The following is a 16,376-nucleotide window of genomic DNA, read 5'->3' on the forward strand; positions in this document are numbered from 1 at the left end:
CATTTACTCATTACAATTTTATTTTTCAAATGATCCTTCTCAAAAACGCCTGTATATTGTACCATACAATAATCTGTACTCTTAATTTTTTGTCCCCCCCCCACACCAAAATTGAAATATATTTTTATCAAATGTTGTGCGACACTGAAACATGGAAGGAAGCTGCTAGCTTCAGCCACTAAATAAGCAGGTGGTGCAATCAGCAGGTTTTGATGCAGGGTTTGTGATGCGTCAGACGATGGCTCCGATCATAGCTTTGTGTTACTGCAGCATTGTGGAGGATCTTATTGGTTGCAGTCTGGGTAAACTGGAGAGTGGGGTTATTTTGAGGGACAGTGGTTTCATTTTTCTATAAACATTGGTCTGGAGGGAAGCAAGGAAATGCAATAGTTCACTGCACCTGAAACTTGGGAGTCATTCGTTTTAGGATACAACAACGGCAGAGAGGAATAGCACTTCTTCTGTAATCTCAGCAACGCAGAACAAAATCTCATGTGAACACTGGCTTCTGACCAGCTACTAACGTTTCCTTTTCCACAGTACACTACCTCTTTGGTAACAGGAAGTAGTTTTAGGGGGTTTCTTACTTGTTGGAGACGATTCCCTCAGCGATCTCACAGACGTGGACAAACAGCAGAGTGAATGTGAGGATCCAGCGCAGGTTGTGTCCAGGGAAGTGGAGCCAGGTGTTATGGTGGATCTGAACCTTAGAGCTCTGACTGCCCCAGCCTAGGGGGAGGGAAGTGGAGCCAGGTGTTATGGTGGATCTGAACCTAAGAGATATGACTGCCCCAGCCTAGGGGGAGGGAAGTGGAGCCAGGTGTTATGGTGGATCTGAACCTAAGAGATCTGACTGCCCCAGCCTAGGAGAACACACACACTCAGATAAACAGGAACATAAGCACACACGCCTAAGAACGCATGCACAAACATGCAAACACACAGGGTTGGGTAGTAACGTCATCCACAAGTAATCCAAGTAATGACGTTACTCATTTAGAGTAATCCAAACGATTACATTAATGATAACTTTATTTGTCATGTAATCTGTAATCAGTAACAGATTAAGTAAACAGATAAACACAGCAGTTCATTCTAAAGCAATCTGCATATTATCAAGGTTTTCCTGCCAAACAATGAAAGTCATGGATATTCTGGGTGACTCTTGGATAATGCAGGCAACTTTGGCAAGTGCCCTCAATGGTCAACTGTTTGTAAACCTTTAAGTCTAATGGTCAACGTTAACTGTTTGTAAACCTTTAAGTGTAATGGTCAACGTTAACTGTTTGTAAACGTTACTATTTTTGTAAACATCTAAGACCAATGGTCAACTTCAACTGTTTGTACACTTTACTGTTTGTAAACCTGACCAATGGTGAACTTTAGCTGTTTGTGAACCTATAAGACCAATGGTGAACTTTAGCTGTTTGTAAACCTATAAGACCAATGGTGAACTTTAGCTGTTTGTGAACCTATAAGACCAATGGTGAACTTTAGCTGTTTGTAAACCTATAAGACCAATGGTGAACTTTAGCTGTTTGTAAACCTATAAGACCAATGGTGAACTTTAGCTGTTTGTAAACCTATAAGACCAATGGTGAACTTTAGCTGTTTGTAAACCTATAAGACCAATGGTGAACTTTAGCTGTTTGTGAACCTATAAGACCAATGGTGATCTTTAGCTGTTTGTGAACCTATAAGACCAATGGTGAACTTTAGCTGTTTGTAAACCTATAAGACCAATGGTGAACTTTAGCTGTTTGTGAACCTATAAGACCAATGATGAACTTTAGCTGTTTGTAAACCTATAAGACCAATGGTGAACTTTAGCTGTTTGTAAACCTATAAGACCAATGGTGAACTTTAGCTGTTTGTGAACCTATAAGACCAATGGTGAACTTTAGCTGTTTGTAAACCTATAAGACCAATGGTGAACTTTAGCTGTTTGTAAACCTATAAGACCAATGGTGAACTTTAGCTGTTTGTAAACCTATAAGACCAATGGTGAACTTTAGCTGTTTGTAAACCTATAAGACCAATGGTGAACTTTAGCTGTTTGTAAACCTATAAGACCAATGGTGAACTTTAGCTGTTTGTGAACCTATAAGACCAATGGTGATCTTTAGCTGTTTGTAAACCTATAAGACCAATGGTGAACTTTAGCTGTTTGTAAACCTATAAGACCAATGGTGAACTTTAGCTGTTTGTGAACCTATAAGACCAATGGTGAACTTTAACTGTTCTTTAAATCTAAAGGTCAAAGCAAACACTCAGAACATACTTTAACACAGAAACAGTGTCTCCATAAACACTCAGAACATACAGTAACACAGAAACAGTGTCTCCATAAACACTCAGAACATACAGTAACACAGAAACAGTGTCTCCATAAACACTCAGAACATACAGTAACACAGAAACAGTGTCTCCATAAACACTCAGAACATACAGTAACACAGAAACAGTGTCTCCATAAACACTCAGAACATACAGTAACACAGAAACAGTGTCTCCATAAACACACAGAACATACAGTAACACAGAAACAGTGTCTCCATAAATACTCAGAACATACAGTAACACAGAAACAGTGTCTCCATAACGTATCACCGCCGGGTACGGCAACTTCTCCGCCCACAACCGTAAGGCTCTCCAGAGGGTAGTGAGGTCTGCTCCGCCCACAACCGTAAGGCTCTCCAGAGGGTAGTGAGGTCTGCTCCACCCACAACCGTAAGGCTCTCCAGAGGGTAGTGAGGTCTGCTCCACCCACAACCGTAAGGCTCTCTAGAGGGTAGTGAGGTCTGCTCCACCTACAACCGTAAGGCTCTCCAGAGGGTAGTGAGGTCTGCTCCGCCCACAACCGTAAGGCTCTCTAGAGGGTAGTGAGGTCTGCTCCACCTACAACCGTAAGGCTCTCCAGAGGGTAGTGAGGTCTGCTCCGCCCACAACCGTAAGGCTCTCCAGAGGGTAGTGAGGTCTGCTCCACCCACAACCGTAAGGCTCTCTAGAGGGTAGTGAGGTCTGCTCCACCTACAACCGTAAGGCTCTCCAGAGAGTAGTGAGGTCTGCTCCGCCCACAACCGTAAGGCTCTCCAGAGGGTAGTGAGGTCTGCTCCACCAACAACCGTAAGGCTCTCCAGAGGGTAGTGAGGTCTGCTCCACCCACAACCGTAAGGCTCTCCAGAGAGTAGTGAGGTCTGCTCCGCCCACAACCGTAAGGCTCTCCAGAGGGTAGTGAGGTCTGCTCCGCCCACAACCGTAAGGCTCTCCAGTGGGTAGTGAGGTCTGCTCCGCCCACAACCGTAAGGCTCTCCAGAGGGTAGTGAGGTCTGCTCCGCCCACAACCGTAAGGCTCTCCAGAGGGTAGTGAGGTCTGCACAACGCATCACCGGGGGCAAACTACCTGCCCTCCAGGACAGCTACAGCACCCGATGTCACAGGAAGGCCAAAAAGATCATCAGGGACATCAACCACCCGAGCCACTGCCTGTTCACTGCCTTTCTAGGGAGTTTTTCCTAGCCACCGTGCTTCTACACCTGCATTGCTTGCTGTTTGGGGGTTTTAGGCTGTGGTTTCTGTACAGCACTTTGAGATATCAGCTGATGTACAAAGGGCTTTATAAATACATTTGATTTGATTTGATTCACCCCGCTATCATCCAAAAGGTGAGGTCAGTACAGGTGCATCAAAGCAGGGACCGAGAGACTGAAAAACAGCTTCTATCTCAAGGCCATCAGATTGTTAAACACAGAGAGGCTAGTGCTGACTCAAATATCTAGCCACTTCAATAATTAAAAATTGGATTTAATAAATGTATCACTAGTCACTTTAAACAATACCACTTTCTATAATGTTTACATACCCTACATTACTCATCTCATATGTATATACTGTACTCTACACCATCTACTGCATCTTGCCAATGTCATTCAGCCATCACTCATCCATATATTTATATGTACATATTCTTATTCATTCCTTTAGATTCCTGTTAGATGACTTGTTAGATATTACTGCATGGTCGGAACTAGAAGCACAAGCATTTCGCTACACTCGCATTAACATCTGCTAACCATGTGTATGTGACCAATACAATTTGATTTGATTTGATTTGAAATGAAAAACACACACACAAAGATTTGACCAGGAAGCATCAGTTAATGTTTTCCTCAGGGACTGGGCTGCTAGTCAGAGCCATTCCCATTAAGCAGATGAGCAACAGACACACCCAGTCAGTTTCCCCAGAGTAGGCCTTCTAGAACAACACAACAATAGATTGTTATCAGTAAACGTTGGGTTAAAGTGCAGAACGTTGGATTTGTCTGCTGGCGGGCAGAGAGGCCCCTACTCCGCTAAAACCATTGACAACTGCGTGACATTTTCAAGGAGTTGCCAACTATAAGTTACCAAGCATGCTTTTCACCATCAGTAAACATAGTTAATGTCATTTTAGATAGGCTACAGTACGTGAGGGTAGCATATTGATTCGGCATGTAGCTAACTAGCTAAGGAAGCAACGTGTGTTTTTTTAGCTTGCTTCATCAGAGAAGACTTTTGGAAAGAGCTTGAAATCAGCTAGTAGCCTATATTTTGAGTCTAAAATTGTCCTGGTGAAGTTGTCTCCTCGCCACTTCTGGTAAGCAAATCAAACAATATTTAGAGATAATGACCTAGCAAATTTATCCACGTAAAGTTAGCTGTTAGCTAGCCAAATTGATGTGATTGGGGAAATTACATGATAAGAGAGTGATGCTGAGAGTCAGTTTTCACTTTAAAATGCATGTCAAACAAAAAACAATGATTCCCAAGTTGAACAAACCCGACCCTTATATGCACAAGGACGACTTTTAACAACTTCCACTGAACATGTTACAAGAACACATTTACACCAGTGCAGATGCAACGTTTGTTAACAGAATAATGGCTTGTGCTGTCGGTGCCGTCATTCTGTTACCAAATTTTGCATCTGACCTGTTCTTCAAGAAAACTTGTTTTTCTATGTTTTCTCACAGTCCCACAACAACTCAGAGACCACGATCCCACAGTCCCACAGTCCTCCTGCTCAGTTAGATAAAGTCTGGGCCAGAGCCAGGAGTCTAACCAGCTGTTCTGTGGTCTGGGGAAAGCTGTTTTATGTTGACTGGGGAAAATGAGACTGACAGCCAGCAGATCAATGAAGAACACATTTTTTTATTTAACTAGGGAAGTCAGTTTCAGAACAAATTATTATTTTCAATGACTGCCTAGAAACAGTGGGTTAACTGCCTTGTTCAGCGTCAGAACGACGGATTTTTACCTTGTCAGCTCGATGAATCGATCTAGCAACTTTTCGGTTGCTAGTCCAACGCTCTAATCACCAGGCTACCTGCCACCCCACATACAGACCAGTGCTGAATGTCCCACACAAGATCAATCATAGGGCTTTACACAGAGTTTCCTATCTTCTACACAGGACTGTGAGTCTGTAACAGTGGAATTGATTACACCCAGTCGGTGGTCAGTAGGCGTTATGCTGCTTTAAGGCTTTATATGAACGGTGAAACTGAAAGCTCAGAAAGAATAAAAAATAGCTTGTATACAGTGCAGCATCTTAATACTGCTTTCTGTTGGTGAAGCATGTGTGGGGGATGACAGTAGCTTGAATAGAGTGCAGCAACATAACAGTGTTTTCTGTTGGTGAAGCATGTGTGGGGGATGACAGTAGCTTGTATACAGTGCAGCATCTTAATACTGTTTTCTGTTGGTGAAGCAGGTGTGGGGGATGACAGTAGCTTGAATAGAGTGCAGCAACATAACAGTGTTTTCTGTTGGTGAAGCAGGTGTGGGGGATGACAGTAGCTTGAATATAGTGCAGCAACATAACAGTGTTTTCTGTTGGTGAAGCAGGTGTGGGGGATGACAGTAGCTTGAATAGAGTGCAGCAACATAACAGTGTTTTCTGTTGGTGAAGCATGTGTGGGGGATGACAGTAGCTTGAATATAGTGCAGCAACATAACAGTGTTTTCTGTTGGTGAAGCAGGTGTGGGGGATGACAGTAGCTTGAATAGAGTGCAGCAACATAACAGTGTTTTCTGTTGGTGAAGCAGGTGTGGGGGATGACAGTAGCTTGTATACAGTGCAGCATCTTAATACTGTTTTCTGTTGGTGAAGCAGGTGTGGGGGATGACAGTAGCTTGAATATAGTGCAGCAACATAACAGTGTTTTCTGTTGGTGAAGCAGGTGTGGGGGATGACAGTAGCTTGAATAGAGTGCAGCAACATAACAGTGTTTTCTGTTGGTGAAGCAGGTGTGGGGATGAAAGGATTGTTACCAAAGGCATCCTTGAATCATGTTGCTTTGGGATTGTCACGAACACACCCACATTAACACCCACACAAACACAGACCATCAGAGCTAAAGCAATTATGTCCCTTTCTGATCCCATTGTGTCCCCTTCTGAGCCTGTTCTGTCCCCTTCTGAGCCTGTTCTGTCCCCTTCTGAGCCTGTTCTGTCCCCTTTTGATTATATTCTGTCCCCTTCTGAGCCTGTTCTGTCCCCTTCTGAGCCTGTTCTGTCCCCTTCTGAGCCTATTCTGTCCCCTTCTGAGCTTATTCTGTCCCCTTCTGAGCCTATTCTGTCCCCTTCTAAGCCAATTCTGTCCCATTCTGAGCCTGTTCTGTCCCCTTTTGATTCTATTCTGTCCCCTTCTGAGCTTATTCTGTCCCCTTCTGAGCCTGTTCTGTCCCCTTTTGATTATATTCTGTCCCCTTCTGAGCCTGTTCTGTCCCCTTCTGAGCTTATTCTGTCCCCTTCTGAGCCTATTCTGTCCCCGTATAAGCCAATTCTGTCCCATTCTGAACCTATTCTGTCCCATTCTGAGCCTATTCTGTTCCCTTCTGAGCCTGTTCTGTCTCCTTCTGAGCCTTTTCTGTCCTCTTCTGAGCCTGTTCTGTTCCCTTCTAAGTCTATTCTGTCCCCTTGTAAGCCTATTCTGTCCCCTTCTGTGCCTGTTCTGTCCCCTTCTGAACCTATTCTGTCCCCTTCTGAGCCTGTTCTGTCCCCTTCTGAGCCTATCTGTCCCCTACTGAGCCTGTTCTTTCCCCTTCTGAGCCTGTTCTGTCTCCTTCTGAGCCTGTTCTGTCTCCTTCTGAGCCTATTCTGTCCCCTTCTGTGCCTGTCCTGTCCCCTTCTGAGCCTATCTGTCCCCTTCTGAGCCTGTTCTTTCCCCTTCTGAGCCTGTTCTGTCTCCTTCTGAGCCTATTCTGTCCCCTTCTGAGCCTGTTCTGTCCCCTTCTGATTCTATTCTGTCCCCTTCTGAGCCTATTCTGTCCCCTTCTAAGCCTGTTCTGTCCCCTTCTGAGCCTATTCTGTCCCCTTCTGAGCCTGTTCTGTCCCCTTCTGATTCTATTCTGTCCCCTTCTGAGCCTATTCTGTCCCCTTCTAAGCCTGTTCTGTCCCCTTCTGCCCCTATTCTGTCCCCTTCTGAGCCTGTTCTGTCCCCTTCTGATTCTATTCTGTCCCCTTCTGAGCCTATTCTGTCCCCTTCTAAGCCTGTTCTGTCCCCTTCTGCCCCTATTCTGTCCCTTTTTGAGCCCGTTTTGTTCCCCTCTGGACCAATTCTGTCCATGTTTCTGTTAAACCTTTTTCTGTGTGATCTCTATGATTAAAGGTTGTCACATGTGCACGCACGCACACACAAACACACACACACATCATGAAGGTAAAGGACTATGCATGGTCCACGTACCAATGAAGAGGATAGGGAAGGTGATGAACAGCAGGAAGACGTGAGGGACCAGGTTGAGGGCGTCCACGAAGCAGCCATTGTTCAACATCCCCGTATCCACACTGTAGGCATTCTTGGTCACATTGTTGCCACAGAACGACAGGCCAGCCATGCCACCTTATTGGTCCAGAGAAGCCTGGGGGGAGGACCCAAGCCACAAAACTGTCAATCAAGTCAAGAGCACCAGCTTGTCTAGTGGTTGGACAATGGAGAGGTAAACAATGAAAGTGGTCTAGTCGTAATGCTCTTTTAAAGGTGAATCAGCTTTAAAAAAACACAGGATACATTAGTAAGACTAAAGTGCTTTTATGATTCAAATAACATTAGCCAACGGATACGGTGCTTTCAATATAGAGACTCTTTCTGTAGTGTTGTGGCGTCTCTCTTGTCTTGATGTGTGTTTTGTCCTATTTTTTAAATCCCAGCCCCTGTTCCCGCAGGAGGCCTTTTGGTGTGTCGTCATTGTAAATAATAATTTATTCTTAACTGACTTGCCTAGTTAAATACAGGTTAAGTAAAACATTTAAAATAAACTATGCTTAGAGAGTTTACATGGATCAATAATCATTAAAGGGAGGAATGCACCATACTATTTCCCAAGACTTGACTTTTTCTAATGCAATTTGTGTTAATGCCTGTCCTTGACAACAGAGACTTCACTAACCTCTGTTGACATGGTTGACAACACTGACACTAAGAGCAGTGCACTGTTCTTCACCCGCCTACACCAATTCTTCAAGGAACTACACTGGCACCACAAGTCAAACTGGAATATCTCACTACACAAATATACCTCTGCTTTATTCTGTTTTTCAAGACATGAAATGATGGCACATCTTGATGAGGAATGATCTAGTCTGATGATAGAGAAGGTTGCGGTTTATTCTAGAGAAGCATCACTGACATCCAAGAACTGTTCATCTTATTCCCCCCCTTTCTAAACACAAGTCCTGTTGGCTCTCAAAATAATGGAGCCAATCACATGAAATAATTAACAAACAAATGTTGCCAAACGATGTTAAAATTCATAGGTTTAATATTTATATAGGGCTTTTATACCAAAAGCATATTATACAAGTAGTTGTCCAATTGAAGCTGGAAAGTCGTTTTCCGAATGTTATTCTGATAAGAACTCAACACCACTCGCAAGAAGAGTCGTTTTCAGACCTCTCCTATGAGTTATATGACCCTGTAGCTGAACACATGGCACAACATAGCATATACGGCCATAACAGAATAATAATAGAGATCAATGTAGCTTACCTCAGAGAAGTGTCCTTATTGACGCGCTTTCATTCAGGTCGCCTGGTTTTTGGAGACAGTAACCACACAGCATAAATTGGAGGTGGTTATTTTTAGCCTTACAGCGCATCGGCTGGCCATACTGCTACCCCCTATCGGATTTCAAAACTTGACCAAGTCTGGTGAGGCAAACTTCCCTTGCCGCTAGGTTCCAGCACCAACCATGTGGTGGGGTAAGGTACATGTGTAGGAATGGTAGACATACTGTAGCAGGCTACAACGTGAGGGTTCGGTTTTATAAAACAGATTCATATTTTTAAGAGGGTTCCATTTCTTAGGCAAAGGCTTCAGTAGATATTTATATATTTTTTTATGAACACACAAACTGTATTCTGTGACTGAATATAAATATACGATTTGTCCATATAGTTTATACTTGGAATTGACATGTCTCCTACAAGGACATGGGAGGACCTTGGATAGGCAAGTCTACAACTGACCTCTAGGCTACAATTCTATTGTTAGGCGCAATGAACCAGTAGCCTACAGATGTATGCGGTCAGCAGGTACAACGATGAATCAGACCTATATGTGAAGTAAGCACTTGCCATTGACCTTAGGAATGTGCAATTATTGTAGGCAAAAAAACTTCGTTTATTATACTAATCATTGTATCTTTTGGAACCGTTTCATATCTCGAGGTGCGCGGTTTAGATGACAAGGGGTACACATCATGTGACCTGACAATGTGTGAATATTATCATCAGACCGAGTCAAAGGAAATAAATATTAGGCTTTCTGAGACCATGTATGCAGTTAGTAGGCTATCCGCATTACTTACCCCTATCTAAGGGGTTCCGTCGGTTTATAAAGACGCGTCCTGTTGTGGGATGTCTTGTCTTGTCCGGTCATTGATTTTATCCTGGTGAGATTTGTGAAATGATGCAATGGAGGACGCTGCCGTTCTGAAGCGAATTCATTCATTCCATTAGAACTGCGCTCGCATCGTCAGTAGCAGCATCGTATGATTATTGCGTCCACTCCTACACGGTGGAAAGACGTGGCTTTCTGCAGAAATATCACTCAGACAGAGGAGTGAGTAATGACAATATCACGTTATTTAGGTCACCTAAAAAAAGGGGGAGTTATCACTTAACGGTTGTGTTTTATTCCGCCGTTTTACCCAAATGATATAGGTAAACGTTTCAGACGTTCTCGTTAAGTTAAAATAAAACGTATATTGGTAAGACATGATGGATGGATCACGTGCCCATTACGCCGACAGACATAAAGCAACCAACATCAGCAAATATGAATTTAGGTCGTTGCATTATCAGTGTGACAATATGAAGATGTAAGCTACAGTGTTGAATTATGTAATAGCCTACACTAGGCTACACAGTGACCATGTTTCCTCAACAAAGAATGATTTCTCCTGATTAAGATGACTGATTGAGCAAACAATTTCTTGCAGACAACACTTGCTCGCTGTCTCCTGCATAGGCCTCTGGTTCATGGCTATTCATTATTATGCCAGTTGCCGTGATCGGCCTTTCCATAGTGCTTCATTATAACAGTGTTATTAAATGATCATAGATGACCATGTCTTACCCTGGGCACTGACAGTAATGAGTTATGACTCCTACCCTAATTAAACGGAAACCTGATTCCGACACAATATGAGTCGGTCATGGTTGCTCATGGTCACGTGGTGATGTAGTCCTGCGATCATCTTGGTCAAACGGCCAAGATGTTGGTTTCTCCAGCGGTAGACCAAGGAATGATTTCATTAGGGTATCTGTGGATCTCCCCCTATCTGCACCTGTAGCCAATGACATACCACTTTACTGACATCTGACTGAACCAAATAATACAACTACTGTACATAAACATTCAATACATATTTCTGCAGTGGCAAGTGGAAGCATAATCAACCCTGTTACACACACACACACACCATAACTCCCTTTACCCTCATGTAGGCTACTGACCCTCTGTGCCCTCATGACTGAATCAGTACCAACCATCCTGCTGGCCTCAGCCAAGAAAACACTGTTCCCTCTTTCTCTCTCTCTCTCACACACACACACGCACACACACACACACGCACACACACACACCACTTCAGTAGCCTGAGAACTCCATAAAACTCACACTCTGGGAACATGTTCTATTTTAGCCCCTCCTCTTAGCCCCCATGCCCGTGGTGTGTGTGTATGTGTGTGTGAGAGAGAGAGAGAGAGAGAGAGAGAAAGAGGGAACAGTGTTTTCTGTTTGTTTGAATGAAAGCTCCTCTGGTTTTTAAGGAGGATTAAGAGATACACGTCTGCTGTATCTTGAAAAGCTTTTTATCTGATTTCAAAGAAATATATTCTACATTTCCCCCAGAGAGATTATGGTCTGTTAACCATCTTAACAGAATGATTTAGGATCTTTGATGTGCTCGTTTTGCTTTGTTTTGATGGTGTGTCAGTATCAATATGTCTGGATCAGGTAGAAACCCCTGGTGAAGTATTAGGCCGTTATTAAAAAGGTCCTCTCACTCTCAGTAGGTGATCTTTTAATAAAGCTTTTAAAAGGTCGGCTAAGTGCAGGGGATTCATCAGATGGGCGCAGGCTGCCGTTTGGGATGTGTAACGGATGTGAAACGGCTAGCTAGTTAGCGGTGGTGCGTGCTAAATAGCGTTTCAATCGGTGACGTCACTTGCTCTGAGACCTTGAAGTAGTAGTTCCCCTTGCTCTGCAAGGGCCGCGGCTTTTGTGGAGCGATGGGTAATGATGCTTCGTGGGTGACTGTTGTTGATGTGTGCAGAGGGTCCCTGGTTCGCGCCCGGGTATGGGCGAGGGGACGGTCTAAAGATATGCTGTTACAGATGCACCAGGTGATTCATCTCTGATTTTGCTTTGATCTCTGGTGACCTCTGGTGGGGAATGACCTTCATCATTGGTTTCCTACCTGCTGGTTATAATGCTTTAGCATGCAGAGCAGAACACAGAGGCTGGATTGTAATTACTGATCTCTGTGGTGGTCCAATATCAATGAGAATAACCAAGAGAAAAAGTCATTAGGAACGCCCACAAATTAATTATACTCATCTCAACAACCCGAAAAGAGTTCGATGGGTCATTTCTGTGTGTGTGTGTGTGTGCGCGTGTGTGTGTGTGTGTGTCTGAGGAGGCTGATGAGAGGAGATATATGAGGACAGGCTCATTATAATAGCTGGAATGGAATCAATGGAATGGTACTGTTTGGTACATGGAAAAAATGTGTTTGACTCCATTCCAGCCATTACAATGAGCCCATCCTCCTATAGCTCCTCCAACCTGCCTCCTCTGGTGTGTGTGTGTGTGTGTATGTCTATGTGTCTGTGCATATGTGTGTGTGTGTGTGTGTGTGCGCATCTCTGTATGTCTGTGCATCTCTGTGTGCGTGTGTGTCTGTGTGTGTGTGTGTATGTACAGTGCCTTGCGAAAGTATTCGGCCCCCTTGAACTTTGCGACCTTTTGCCACATTTCAGGCTTCAAACATAAAGATATAAAACTGTATTTTTTTGTGAAGAATCAACAACAAGTGGGACACAATCATGAAGTGGAACGACATTTATTGGATATTTCAAACTTTTTTAACAAATCAAAAACTGAAAAATTGGGCGTGCAAAATTATTCAGCCCCTTTACTTTCAGTGCAGCAAACTCTCTCCAGAAGTTCAGTGAGGATCTCTGAATGATCCAATGTTGACCTAAATGACTAATGATGATAAATACAATCCACCTGTGTGTAATCAAGTCTCCGTATAAATGCACCTGCACTGTGATAGTCTCAGAGGTCCGTTAAAAGCGCAGAGAGCATCATGAAGAACAAGGAACACACCAGGCAGGACCGAGATACTGTTGTGAAGAAGTTTAAAGCCGGATTTGGATACAAAAAGATTTCCCAAGCTTTAAACATCCCAAGGAGCACTGTGCAAGCGATAATATTGAAATGGAAGGAGTATCAGACCACTGCAAATTTACCAAGACCTGGCCGTCCCTCTAAACTTTCAGCTCATACAAGGAGAAGACTGATCAGAGATGCAGCCAAGAGGCCCATGATCACTCTGGATGAACTGCAGAGATCTACAGCTGAGGTGGGAGACTCTGTCCATAGGACAACAATCAGTCGTATATTGCACAAATCTGGCCTTTATGGAAGTGTGGCAAGAAGAAAGCCATTTCTTAAAGATATCCATAAAAAGTGTTGTTTAAAGTTTGCCACAAGCCACCTGGGAGACACACCAAACATGTGGAAGAAGGTGCTCTGGTCAGATGAAACCAAAATTGAACTTTTTGGCAACAATGCAAAACGTTATGTTTGGCGTAAAAGCAACACAGCTGAACACACCATCCCCACTGTCAAACATGGTGGTGGCAGCATCATGGTTTGGGCCTGCTTTTCTTCAGCAGGGACAGGGAAGATGGTTAAAATTGATGGGAAGATGGATGGAGCCAAATACAGGACCATTCTGGAAGAAAACCTGATGGAGTCTGCAAAAGACCTGAGACTGGCACGGAGATTTGTCTTCCAACAAGACAATGATCCAAAACATAAAGCAAAATCTACAATGGAATGGTTCAAAAATAAACATATCCAGGTGTTAGAATGGCCAAGTCAAAGTCCAGACCTGAATCCAATCGAGAATCTGTGGAAAGAACTGAAAACTGCTGTTCACAAATGCTCTCCATCCAACCTCACTGAGCTCGAGCTGTTTTGCAAGGAGGAATGGGAAAAAATGTCAGTCTCTCGATGTGCAAAACTGATAGAGACATACCCCAAGCGACTTACAGCTGTAATCGCAGCAAAAGGTGGCGCTACAAAGTATTAACTTAAGGGGACTGAATAATTTTGCACGCCCAATTTTTCAGTTTTTGATTTGTTAAAAAAGTTTGAAATATCCAATAAATGTCGTTCCACTTCATGATTGTGTCCCACTTGTTGTTGATTCTTCACAAAAAAATACAGTTTTATATCTTTATGTTTGAAGCCTGAAATGTGGCAATAGGTCGCAAAGTTCAAGGGGGCCGAATACTTTCACAAGGCACTGTATGTCTGTGTGTGTCTGTGTGCATCTCTGTGTGTCTGTGCATCTCTGTCTGTGTGTGCGTGTGTGTGTGTATGTCTGTGTGTCTGTGCCTCTCTGTATGTCTGTCTGTGTGTGTGTGTGTGTGTGTGACCCTCTACCCTGTTTGTTTGAATGAAAGCTCCTCTGGTTTTTAAGGAGGATTAAGAGATACACGTCTGCTGTATCTTGAAAAGATTTTTATCTGATTTCAAAGAAATATATTCTACATTTCCCCCAGAGAGATTATGGTCTGTTAACCATCTTAACAGAATGATTTAGGATCTTTGATGTGCTCGTTTTGCTTTGTTTTGATGGTGTGTCAGTATCAATTTGTCTGGATCAGGTAGAACCCCCTGGTAAAGTATCAGGCCGTTATTAAAAAGGTCCTCTCACTCTCAGTAGGTGATCTTTTCATAAAGCTTTTAAAAGGTCGGCTAAGTGCAGGGGATTCATCAGATGGCCGCTGGCTCAGACTCTTTTTGTTGGTGTTTCCCTTATTTTGGCAGTTACCTGTAGGTTTGTCTGGTCAGTGTAATATCTGCTCACACAGTTGGGTTTGTGCAGCAGTGGTGCTCTAGTCTTCTCTGGGCCTGTGTGACTTTGTCTGCACTCGGCATCGACTGCTCTCTGTCTTTCCTCTGCACTCAATTGATTAATTTGTGTTATCGTTGAGAAATCTGATGAATTCACTACTGATTAAAGACCAGAATGGAAACAACCGTACACAGGCTCTGAAGAAAGGCAGTAAATGAAGACCTCCCTGTTGTAGAGCAGCAGCAGCACATGGCCTGTCTGGTGCCTGGGCCTGGGCTTGGAGTTGTTGCGTATCTGAGATAAAGAACACATCCATGGGGGACAGCCAGGTCAGAGGGCAGGGTGGAGGGTGGACCACCATGTGGCCCAGCACCATGAGAACTGTGCCGGGGGCTTGTGTCTCAGTGTGTGTGAGGAGGAAGAGAGGGTGTGTGGGAGTGTATTGCGAGGCCTCAGGGGTGGGTTGGGGGCGGCACGGGGAGTGTGTGACAGCGTCGAGGGACAGCGTTCAGAGTCGGACGGAGGTTCACATCCCCCTGCGTTTCCCTGGAGACATTTGAAGGGGATCTATGACCCTCGACCCCTAACCCATCAGAGGAAGTAATGCAGTAAGACACTGTGTGTGTGAGACACATAGAGGCTGGGATGAGGTGATGGAGACGAGGAGATGGGGACAGGGATGGAGGAGGTGTGGAGTGGTGGAAGAGGGGTAATGAGGTCAGTTTGAGCTTTTTGAGAAACTTCCAGATTCTCATAGCCGGAGGGCTGTGCTGGGAATTGATGCTCCCAACACGTATGCTGCTACGGTGGTGAGTGCGTCATCCACAAGACACTTAAGGAAGCTGTGAAGCTGTGAAAGCCCACATCCTCTCGCCCCTCTCTCTCTCTCTCTCTCTCTCTCTCTCTCTCTCTCTCTCTCTCTCTCTCTCTCTCACTTTCTCTTTGTTTCTCTCTCTATTTCTCTTTCTTTCTCTCTCTCTTTCTCCCCTTCTCTATCTCTCACTCTCTCTCTATTTCTCTGTCTTTCTCTCTCTCTTTCTCTCCTTCTCTCTCCTTCTCTCCCACTCTCTATCTCTCACTCTCTCTCTCTCTATTTCTCTGTCTTTCTCTCTCTCTTTCTCTCCTTCTCTCCCACTCTCTATCTCTCTCTCTCTCTCTCTCTCTCTCTCTCTCTCTCTCGCTCCAAAGACAAACAAATCATCCTTAAGTAATGCGATGATGCATAAACATTGTTGTCTCATAGTGTTGTGGTATGAAGGACATGATATGAATCATCTGCTAAGGGTACGTTATGGCATGTACCACCTACATACACATCTAGAACGATCACATTTCAAACTCTAGTTCACCTGAGTTCACCTTTGTCACTCCCATATCTGTGTGAAATCAGAAAACAGTGATGTGCATTACAGGTTTCCATGGCGATGCTGCATGGCATAGGGGCAGTGGGGGATCTCTGGGATAGAGGAGGATCTGTGATGGTGTTCTTCTCTCGTGTTCTCTGGCTCCCAGCATGAGAAAGTTGAGCTGGGGGCCGTAGGGGCGTCTGTGGTGCTCCAGAGCAGGAAGTGAGACCCCAGGACCATTCTACTTCCAGTGTTCCACTCCCCCGTATCGTACAACAAAAGTACACCCCCCATGATCCTGTCTGTTATAACATGGATGCATGCTATCATGATTTGGAGAGAGTTGGTATCTCTCTTTCTATCTTTCTTTTTCATGTTTTTTTCCCCC

General features: G+C 44.1%; 1 protein-coding gene across 7 annotated transcripts in view; it reads right to left on the reverse strand.

The window, feature by feature from the left end:
* LOC110516361 (ATP-binding cassette sub-family C member 9) overlaps positions 1–10,096 on the reverse strand; it is a 69,299-nt gene extending 59,203 nt beyond the window's left edge. For 3 of the 7 annotated variants that reach the window (XM_036945205.1, XM_036945199.1, XM_036945200.1), the window contains exons 1-3: positions 9,032–9,252; positions 7,730–7,904; positions 588–729 (exon numbers count right to left, since the gene is read on the reverse strand). In XM_036945205.1, coding sequence (XP_036801100.1) covers positions 588–729; positions 7,730–7,880 — 293 coding nt within the window. In that variant the 5' untranslated portion in view covers positions 7,881–7,904; positions 9,032–9,252. Of the gene's footprint in view, positions 1–587; positions 730–7,729; positions 7,905–9,031; positions 9,253–9,851 lie in introns of those variants that run through there. The other 4 variants (XM_036945203.1, XM_036945201.1, XM_036945198.1 and 1 more) reach the window with 3 other exon arrangements.
* Between the last annotated feature and the right edge of the window lie 6,280 nt (positions 10,097–16,376).

Source organism: Oncorhynchus mykiss, chromosome 15 (assembly GCF_013265735.2).
Source record: "Oncorhynchus mykiss isolate Arlee chromosome 15, USDA_OmykA_1.1, whole genome shotgun sequence".
NCBI classification, from domain to species: Eukaryota; Metazoa; Chordata; class Actinopteri; order Salmoniformes; family Salmonidae; genus Oncorhynchus; species Oncorhynchus mykiss.